A 10,355-nucleotide genomic window follows, 5' to 3' on the forward strand; every position below is an offset into this window, starting at 1 on the left:
TGACCACATTTCCTTTAAAATCCAGAACAAGTCATGGGTTCCTTGCTATCACCACTTCTATGCAACATTATACTAACAGTCTTAGCTAGCACAATAAGGAAAGAGAAGGGAAGAGAGATGTAAAGAATTGGAAAGGAAATAACAAAAACTGTCATTTGTCTACATACGATTGTCTACACAGAAAACAAACAAAATCTAAATAGATAAATTATATAGATTAATAAAAGCAAGATTTCTGGATGCAAAAACAATAAACAAAACTCAATTGTGTTTTTACATGGGAGAAAGTGTAGAAATGCAAAACATATGCAAAGCACAAAACAGACCGAGCCTAGTGGCTCATGCCTGTAATCCCAGCACTTTGAGAGGCCGAGGCGGGTGGATCACCTGAGGTCAGGAGTTCAAGACCAGCCTGACCAATATGGTGAAACCCCATCTCTACTAAAAATACACAAATTAGCCGGGTATGGTGGTGGGTGCCTGTAGTCTCAGCTACTTAGGAGGCTGAGACAGGAGAATTGCTTGAACCCAGGAGGTAGAGGTTGCAGTGAGCTGAGATCACACCACTGCACTCTAACCTGGGTGACAGAGCAAGACTTCGTCTCAAAAAAAAAAATACATATATATATATATAAAAAATATATACACATATATATAAAATATATATATATACACATATACACACATATACACACACATATATATAAAATAGCATCAATAAATATAAAGTAGTACAAGGAGACATGTACCTTCTGATGGAAAGAACACACCACCAACCTATGAAGTAGTTCGGGCTAAAAACTGCATCCAATTCTAATCAAACCTCTACATTCAACCACCAGTTCACAGCTTAAAGCGAAGACAGAGGAACATGTTTAACTATACTACAGCGATGCAAAAATTACAGTGATGCAAAAATAAGAAATTAGGACAATCTAATTTCTTCACACACAAAAAAAAAAGACTGCAAGAAAAAACAAGATATGGAGGGAGAACCTATAGTTTAAAAGGCTTAAAAGAAACATCAACCAATCCCAAAGTGTGGACCTTATTACTATCCTGACTTTAAAAAGACAAGTTATAAAAATAAGTTTTTGGCCAGGTGCGGTGGCTCACGCCTGTAATCCCAACTCTCTGAGCAGCCAAGGTGGTCGGACTGCTTGAGCTCAGGAGTTTGAGACCAGCCTGGAAAACATGGCAAAATCCCATCTCTACAAAAAATACAAAAATTGGCTGAGCGTGGTGGCACATGCCTGTGGTCCCAGCTACTCAGGAGCCTGAGACAGAAGGATCGCTTGAGCCCAGGAGGTGGAGGCTGCAGTAAGCTGAGATCATGCTACTACAGCCTGGGAAATAGAGCAAAACTCTGTCTCAAAAAAAATTAATTAATTAATTTTTTAAAAATTTGTCATCTTTATGAAACTATTGCAAATTTGGATATTAAGTGAATATTTGCTGATTTTCAGGCAAGATAACACATGGTGGCTAGGGTTAAGTGTGAGTACAAAAGGGTTCATTCCAGGGGGTAATTCCAGCACTTTGGGAGGCTGAGGCAGGTGGATCACCTGAGGTCAAGAGTTCAAAACCAGCCTGGCCAACATGGTGAAACCCCGTCTCTACTAAAAATACAAAAAAAATTTAGCCAAGCGTGGTGGCGGGTACCTCTAATCCCAGCTACTCAGGAGGCTAAGGTAGGAGAATCACTTGAACCCGGGAGGCAAAGGTTGCAGTTAGCTGAGGTCGCACCACTACACTCCAGCCTGGTAAGGGAGCGAGACTCCATCTCAAAAAAAAAGAGAAAAATTTTAAATTAGCTGGACATGCATGGTGGCACTTACCTGTAGTCCCAGCTACTTGGGAGTCTGAGGCAGGAGGATTTCTGGAGCCCTAGGAGTTCAAAGCTGCAGTGAACTATGATCTTACCACTGCACTCCAGCCCGGGTGACAGAGCAAGACCCTGTCTCAACAATTAAAAAATGGCTGGGCGCGGTGGCTCACGCCTGTAATCCCAGCACTTTGGGAGACCAAGGCGGGCAGATCACGAGGTCAGGAGTTTTTTGTTTGTTTGTTTGTTTGTTTGTTTTTGAGACGGAGTCTCACGAGCTCCGCCTCCCGGGTTCCCGCCATTCTCCTGCCTCAGCCTCCTGAGTAGCTGGGACTACAGGCGCCCGCCACCGCGCCCGGCTAATTTTTTGTATTTTTAGTAGAGACGGGGTTTCACTGTGGTCTCGATCTCCTGACCTTGTGATCCGCCCGCCTCGGCCTCCCAAAGTGCTGGGATTACAGGCTTGAGCCACCGCGCCCGGCGAGGTCAGGAGTTTGAGACCAGCCTGACCAACATGATGAAACCCCTTCTCTACTAAAAATACAAAAATTAGCCAGGCGTGGTGGCGGGCGCCTATAATCCCAGTTACTCAGGAGGCTGAGGCAGGAAAATCACTTGAACCTGGCAGGTGGAGGTTGCAGTGAGCTGAGATCATGCCACTGTACCCCAGCCTGGGCAACAGACGGAGACTCTGTCTCAAAAAAAAAAAAAAAAAAAAAAAAAAAAAAAAAAAAAAAAAAAATCTCCTCCTACAAATCAATAAGGAAAAGTTAAACAACAAAAACTTTTTAAGGAAAAGACTTAACAAGAATAATCAAAATTCATGAAAAGATGCTCCTTAGTAAAAGGGCAGTGAAAATTAAAACAACGTTAAGACACTGCAGCATATCTCCATTTCAGCAAAAATCCCAAGTCTGATAACTATCAAGGGTTGGCGAAGATGAGAAGTCACTGGAACATTCATACACTGCTGATGGGGGTGTACACTGTTTCAACCACTTTAGAAAACATCTGGCACTGTTTAAGTTGAAGATGTGTGCACCCTATAACCTAGCAATTCCACCCCGGAAAATATTCCCTGGAGATACTCTTGCCCATATGTTCCAAAACCCATACAAAACTATAACTGCAGCACCAAATGTAGCAAAAAAAAAACAAAAAACAAAAAACAAATGCCCACACGGAGTCAACAAATAAATTGGGGCATATTCATGCAGTGGGGATACTTGGGGCCAACACTTAGGAACTGTGTGATCTTGGGAAAGTTACTTAATCTCTCTGTGCCTCAGTTTTCTCATCAGTAACAAGAGGATAATACCAGTATTTACCTCATGGTGTTGGGGCAAGGATCATTATCATTATTCGAGACTTTTAGAACAGTGCCTGGAACAGAACAAGCTCTCTCTGTAAATGCTGGTGTTGATAAAGTTCCTTGGTCCCTGCCCTGGAGAAAGGCCATCCTGACACTCGACCATCCTGCAGGCTCTCCATTTCCATTCAAGCAATGTTGCCCTTGCTGGTCTCTCCCACCTGGTTCCTGTCCCACCTGTAACCCCCACCTACCTCTCCGCTCCTGCAACACTCCAAGCTGCCTCCTGCAATGCAGCCCTGCAGAGCACTGACCTCTTCCTAGCAAGCCTCTCCTACTTTCTCACCTGCTGAACACCTACTTCCCTCGCCCAGACCCAGTTCAGACAGCCCCCTCCTCTGCCCTCCCCTCCCCTCTGGATATCCGTGGTCCACTGGGCTTCAGTCTGTATTTCAATTCTCTGGTTAGTGGCTTTCTCCTCCCACTAGACTGTAAGATCCCTGGAGGAGACCCCCTCCTTGTTCAACAAATTATAATAAAGCCCCATAAACACCCAAGTTATGCAGGACTGGAGTCAAATCCTGGCTCGGCCACTTACTCGGTATGTGCCCTGAGTGAGTCACTTAACTTCTCGGAATCCCAGTTTTCTTACTCAGTAAAATGGGGATATTAATGCTGACTTTTTTTTTTTTTTCTTTTTTTAAGACAGGGTCTCGCTCTGTTGCCCAGGCTGGAAGGCAGCAGCACCAGCACAGCTTACCACAGCCTTGACCTCCTGGAATCAGGTGATCCTCTCACCTCAGCCTCCCGGGTAGCTGGAACTACAAGCACACGCCACCGTGCCCAGCTAATTTTTATATTTTTTGTAGAGACAGGGTTTTGCCACATTGCCCAGGATGGTCTCCTGAGCTTAAGCAATCCATCCACCTTGGCCTCCCAAAGTGCTGGGATTACAGGTGTGAGCCACCAAGCCCGGCCGACATTGACCTTTAATGGTTAATGTGAGGATTAAATGAGATGACATACATGAAGCTCTCAGTCTATAGTAAGCACACTAATGAAACGAGCTCCTCTTAGGCTGCTCATCTGTTGGGAAGACACGCTCCTCCTTTACTCATCTCCTGACACCTCACAGCTGCAGACAGCATACCTTGAACCAGGGACTCTGGGTCAGACCAGAGGAGCTGTGTGCCTCCCTGGTGATGACGGGCGGACTGCAAGCAGCACAGGGTCACTGACAGAGCTGCCCTCCCCACACCCACTGCTCTCCTACCCACGGAGCAGCTCTAAACCTCACTGGCCACTGTGGGACCCAGGATGGACAAGAGGATGGCAGTCCCCCTCCCATCTCTCCTCCAAGAGTCTCTGGTTCATGCCAGAAGAATATAACATGGCCAGCCTCTGATATCTGACTCCTGGCAGTTCTGGGGCCCAGTTCATTCTCCCCACTTCATAGAGGAGGCAACTCAGATTCAGAGAAGGGACATTTCTAAATGTCTAAAGTCTTCTTGCAGCCAGGCGCGGTGGCTCACGCCTGTAATTCCAGCACTTTGGGAGGCCGAGGCGGCGGATCACCTGAGGTCAGGAGTTCGAGACCAGCCTGGGCAACATAATGAAATCCTGTCCCTACTAAAAATATAAAAATTAGCCGGGCATGATGGCCCACATCTGTAGTCCCAGCTACTCGGGAGGTTGAGGCAGGAGAATCCCTTGAAACCAGGAGGCGAAGGTTGCAGTGAGTCAAGATTGTTCCACTGCACTCCAGCCTGGGTGACAGGGCGAGACTCCACCTTTAAAAATAAAAAAAGTAAATTTAAAAAAATAGTAATAAAGTCTTCTTGCCACTGAGCTTAAGAAAAGTAAAAAAAAAAAAAAAAAAAAAAAAAAAAAAGTTAAACTCATCTAAATGTCTAAAGACAGGTCTAAAATCACCCTGGAATAAGAGGCAGAGCTTGACCTTGAACCTCTCTGTCTGCCCCTGCTACAAGCCAGGCTATCTCCAGGGGAAGGTGCTAAGGCCCTAAATGGGGCTCCAGACCAGCCGGCACTGTGCCCCCCATTGCCCAGGCCCCACTCAGCCCTGTCTGCAACCACCCGCCTGTCCCTGTCACAACCCAGACTCAATTCTTCTCCCTCAGCTGGTACTGGTTGTCATGGCAACGAGTTGTTTGGAAAGCTGTAGGATGATGGGCTGTGCCGCAGAGTCAAGGATGGAGCCTGGAGGAGCCAGCAGTCGTGGGCTGCTTCCAGTCAAGCCAGGCAGGAAGCTGGCTCCACCACCGCACTCAAACCAGCCCCCTCAAAGGCTGCAGACCCAGGAATCCCAATTCTGGGCATCTGGTCCAAATAAATCATGTGAAGAAGGGAGAAGCCAGATGCACAAGGATGGTCACCTCTGCATTACTTACAGCAGGACGAAATTGCTTATGTCGCTAACAGGTAACCCATTTGGGTATTTTTCTTGCACCAAGCACTGTGTTAAATGTCAAACATGTGTCATCTCATTTCATCCTCACCACCTCCCTAGGAGGTAAGTACTCTTCATACCCACATTTTGCAGATGAGAGAATTATACTTGAAAAGGTGAAGCCACTCACCTCGGTTGTTCAGACAGCGGCAAAGTCAGGACTGAATGTTAGCCTATTGGCCTCCAGGGCTCATGCTCCTAACTAGACTACAGTGGTTAGAAATGAGAAGAGGAAGTCCCAGCCCTCATCCTGACAGCACCTGTGGCTGTGACAAATACATCCATAGACACTTATGACGCAGGGCTCAGGAAAAGATCAAATTCGGCAGAACAAGGTGAACCCACTGGGAAAGATCTTCAAATACTACAGAACTTACAAAACCAAGCAAAGTCCTGGAACAATAAGGCATAACAGGAACCTATTTATAGATAAAAAGACTTGATGCATAGTGGAAAACGGCTCACTGGTTCTATTTTACTAATTGGCTGTTTGGCCTTGAGTACTCATGTCACCTCTCAGAGTCTCAGTGTTCAGATCAGTAAAATGGGTATATGTCAATAGTGTCTACCTCATAGGATTGTTACAAAGATTGCAGATATATAAAGGGCTTAGCACAATATCCAGCACATGCTAAGCCAGATGCTGTTACAACTGTGCCGATAACACAGAAGATACACAGAGAAGGCAGTGCAGTGAGATCTCAAGACAGACCGCCTGGGCTTGTACCCTTGCTCCCATTCACCAGCTGGGTCTGTTACCTCACCTCCGTGGACGTCATGTGAAGATTAAATCAAAAACACCTAGCACATCATGCACATTCAATAAACGTGATGAAAATTCAACTATGTGAGAAATACGCACCAAAAACAAGTAGAGTCTTATTCTGCCTTTGGTGTATAAATGTTAGCTATGATTATTAATAAAATGATGATGACGATAAGGAAAAGAACAAAGGAAAGGGAAGTGGTGATATAGGGAACATAGCTGGGCACTGACTCCCTAGCTGTGTGAGCCTGGAGAATATTGTTAACCCTCCGAGCCTCAGTTTCCCCATCTGGTTATATGGGGCTAACGCCTATCTTACAGGGTAACTGTGAACACTAAAAGAAAAGCAAATTTAACACGAATTAAGCAATTTACCTTGTGCCTTGTGCTGTGCTAGGCACCTTTGTTTCTTTAAGACAGAGTCCTGCTCTGTTGCCAGGCTGGAGTACAGTGGCATGATCTCAGCTCACTGCAACCTCTGCTTCCCAGGTTCAAGCGATTCTCCTGCCTCAGCCTCCAGAGTAGCTGGAACAGGCACGCGCCACCATGCCCAGCTAATTTTTGTATTTTTAGTGGAGACAGGGTTTCACCATGTTGGCCAGGATGGTCTCGATCTCTTGACCTCATGATCTGCCTGCCTCCGCCTCCCAAAGTGCTGGGATTACAGACGTGAGCCACTGCACTAGGCCTAGGTACATTATTTTATACCATAATCTCATTAATCCTTGAAACAAACCCATGAAGCTGAAATTAGTATCATTTTTTTACAAAGAGGAAACCTAGAGAGGTTAAAAAAACATCCCACAGTCACTCAGCTAGGAAGTGGGCAGAGGCAAGATTCCAATCCAGGACTCACTGACTCCAAAAGATAATGACCCCTCACAAGGATTCAGTGAATGTAGTTTACTTTCTCTTTCTCAGCTTGTGGGCCTCATTTTACCCAGTTTGGTTAATAGGGATGAGAGAGAGAAGGTTCACAAAGAGCCCGTCTCGCTTAGCTTTATTAAATTCTACCACCAAGCATGGTATTGAGAAACATGGCCAGGCCCTTCCTATCCCAAACTCTCAGACTCAGCTCACCAGTCTGGGGCAGCCTCCTAGGCTGGGTTCCTCTGGCCTGTCCTGGTGGGAGTTGTCTGAGCTTCTGTCTGTGCCCTGGTCTTGGGCACAGGGCACTGGACTTTTCTTCAGGTTCTTAGTGCCCTTGGATCTTCTCTGCTCCATGAGTGGGCCTGAGCAGGCCCTGCTGGCTTCAGGGTCCAGGGAGGAGCTGAGGCCGCCCAAGTGCTCCCAGGAGCTGGCACAGGTGTCAGCGAGTCTTTGCTCCAGCCTTCCTCTGGATGCTGGCTGAGCCTTGGCCTCCAGCTCCTCCTGGTCCTGTGCTGGAGGCCGGCCTTCATCGCTGCCAGCCCGCATGACACACAGAGCTTCTTGCTGCTCTGCAGAGGCCTGTGCTGACGCCCCCAGGCACAGCGCTGCGCTCTGTGGAGGAGCCTGTGCAGCTGAACTGAGGGACTCCCCTCTACTGAGCACTGGGAACCAGACACGGCCACAGGGGCTGCCTGGCTGGGCCCCACCCCCTGTAGCGAGCAAATATCCAAATTTCTCAGTCTCTGAGGCACATCCTGCCCCACTTCCACCTGGCTCTCCAGGCCCAGACCCAGTGTCTTTTGGAGAAGGAGGTCTGCAGGGGCCTCCCAAGGACTCCAGGTCAGCACTTTGGGGAGGGTCTCCCACAGAGAGGAGGTTGTCCCCACGAGGGCTCTGATCAAGCCACAGGAAACCACCAGCCCCTTCCCCGCACTCTGAACTAGTCCCTTGCTTCCTCCATTTCTTTCTTACCCTCACAGGGACTGGGCCTGGTGAGGATGTCAGGGGCCTTCCAGGGGGCTCCCCTTTGCTGAGTGTGGGGCTTCTTCTGTCACACCCTGGAGAACTCATTCCACCGTCTCTGGCCTCCCTAGGCCTGGGGCAGCTCACCTCCTCCAGCCCTGCAAGCCTCTCCCTGCAGACCAGAGCTCTCTCTGGGAAACCAGCAGACCTGCTACAAAGTTTCCTGGGGCAACTGTCATCTAAGATGTCACACAGAGAAACCTGGAGCCTCTTGGAGGTCAGAGCTCTCCCCTGAGCAGGCACCGAGGGCGGCTGCAAGTGGAGCTCAGGACCTGGCATCGAGCCCGGGCTCTGTCCCACAGCTAGCAGCTCCATGAGCCCTGGGCAGACCCCAGCCGCACCCGCAGCCTGCGAGCTGGCACCTCGACAGGCCTCCTTCCTGGGGATCTTCCTTCTGCTGCCAGCCCTGACTCGGGGCCCAGAGCTTGCTGCTGGCCCATGTGGTGCCAGGCCTGGCGTGGAGCTGGCTCCTTCCATGTTCTCTAAAAGCTCACAGTTGTGTTGGAGACTCAACACGGGGTCTCCTGTGCCGGGGCCTTCTACGTCCCCCGCCTGGGACATGTCTGTCCACCTACCTGGGCCAAAAGCACAACAAGGGCCCTGTGTGGAGACAGAAAGAGGGGACTTTGTTACGTAGAGTCCGACTTGTCAGCCCGTTCAGTGGGAGCTGGGAGAAGCCCCTCTTCCAGCCAGCGCTCCCAGATCCTTCCACTCCTGAGGCCTAGGGGTGAGCACTCCAGGCAGGGGAGCACCCAGCAGGAGCTGGTGTCCTGAGTGAGGATGGAGAGGCCTGCCTCCAAACAGGGCCGAGCTACAGTGGCCTCCAGGGTCTTCTTGTCTCTGAAAGTTCACGAATTCGCTCAAACGGGACCGACTAAGATACCATTTATTTATGACTTATGTGCTTATTTCATTGCATACTGGCAGCCACAGGTGAGGACAGAGATTCTGAGACGTTAAGACGCTCACCCAAGGGCGCACAGGAAGTGGAAAGGCCAGGAGTCTCTCTCCCAGTTCTCACACTCCGATACTGAACGGGGTTCGTGCCCAGAACCCTTCCCGTCTCTCTCCCATCGGTCCCGTTCTGAAAGGCGCCCCACCCAGGTTCCCAAGCCTTACTGGGACAGTCCCCCAGCATCCAGGAAACCCGGGCCCCATCGGTCCCGTTGCTCTCACCTGGGCTTCCCCGGGTTTTCCCTCCTGAGGTTCCACCCACTAGCTGAAAAGGAGCTGGGATCACGTGACGCGGGGGAGGAAGGCCCTCGCTGAGGGATAGGGGCGGAGTGCCTGATGGTGCGCAAAGGGCGGCTCCCCAGGCGTGCTGGCGTTCCTACCCCGGCAGAGGGCGCCCTCTTCCTCCTGAGGGCTTCCCGGAGGAGGTGCCATGCTTGTGGCTCCCAAGCAGAGGTAAGTGGGTGCAAGTGGCAGCGAGGAGCTTTGGCTGCCTGCCTGAGAGTTTAACTTGATCCTACCACAATAGTCCCTGAGCCAGTGGGGTAATGTCAGACTTATCTAGATTATTTGCCTAATTTTATTTTGTTTTATTTTTAAACTTTTATTTTAGGGTCAGAGGTCCATATGCAGGTTTTTAATATAGGTGAATTTGTGTCACGGGGATTGTTGTACAGATTATTTCATCACCCAGTTGTTAAGCCTAGTACCTAATGTTTATGTTTATTTTTTCTTATCCTCTACTTCCTCCCACCCTCCACCCTCAAGTAGGCTCCGTGGTCTGTTTTTTCTCTCTTTCTGTCCACGTGTTCTCATCATTTAGCTCCCACTTATAAGTGAGAACATGCAATATTTGGTTTTTCCATTCCTACATTAGTTTGCTAAGGATAATGGCCTCCAGCTCCATCCATGTTCCTGCAAAGGACATGAGCTTGTTCTTCTTTATGGCTGCATAGTATTCCATTGTGTATATGTACCACATTTTATTTAGCCAATCTGCCATTGATGGGCATTTAGGTTGATTCCATGTCTTTGCTATTGTGAATAGTGCTTGCCTAATTTTAAAAAAATTATCTCAGATATAATTAATGTAGATGGAAATGCAGATTCAAGCCCAGTAGAAGGTTAGAAATAAAAAGTTTAA

The 10,355-nt window shown here is 48.5% G+C and overlaps 1 protein-coding gene across 2 annotated transcripts in view; it reads right to left on the bottom strand.

Moving 5' to 3' along the window:
• Window positions 1-9,527, bottom strand: part of SPOCD1 (SPOC domain containing 1) — a 28,762-nt gene extending 19,235 nt beyond the window's left edge. For both annotated transcript variants that reach the window (XM_050794514.1, XM_050794505.1), the window contains exons 1-2: window positions 9,437-9,527; window positions 7,448-8,860 (exon numbers count right to left, since the gene is read on the bottom strand). In XM_050794514.1, coding sequence (XP_050650471.1) covers window positions 7,448-8,821 — 1,374 coding nt within the window. In that variant the 5' untranslated portion in view covers window positions 8,822-8,860; window positions 9,437-9,527. The remainder of the gene's footprint in view (window positions 1-7,447; window positions 8,861-9,436) is intronic.
• Between the last annotated feature and the right edge of the window lie 828 nt (window positions 9,528-10,355).

The sequence above is a fragment of the Macaca thibetana genome, chromosome 1, assembly GCF_024542745.1.
Source record: "Macaca thibetana thibetana isolate TM-01 chromosome 1, ASM2454274v1, whole genome shotgun sequence".
NCBI lineage: Eukaryota > Metazoa > Chordata > Mammalia > Primates > Cercopithecidae > Macaca > Macaca thibetana.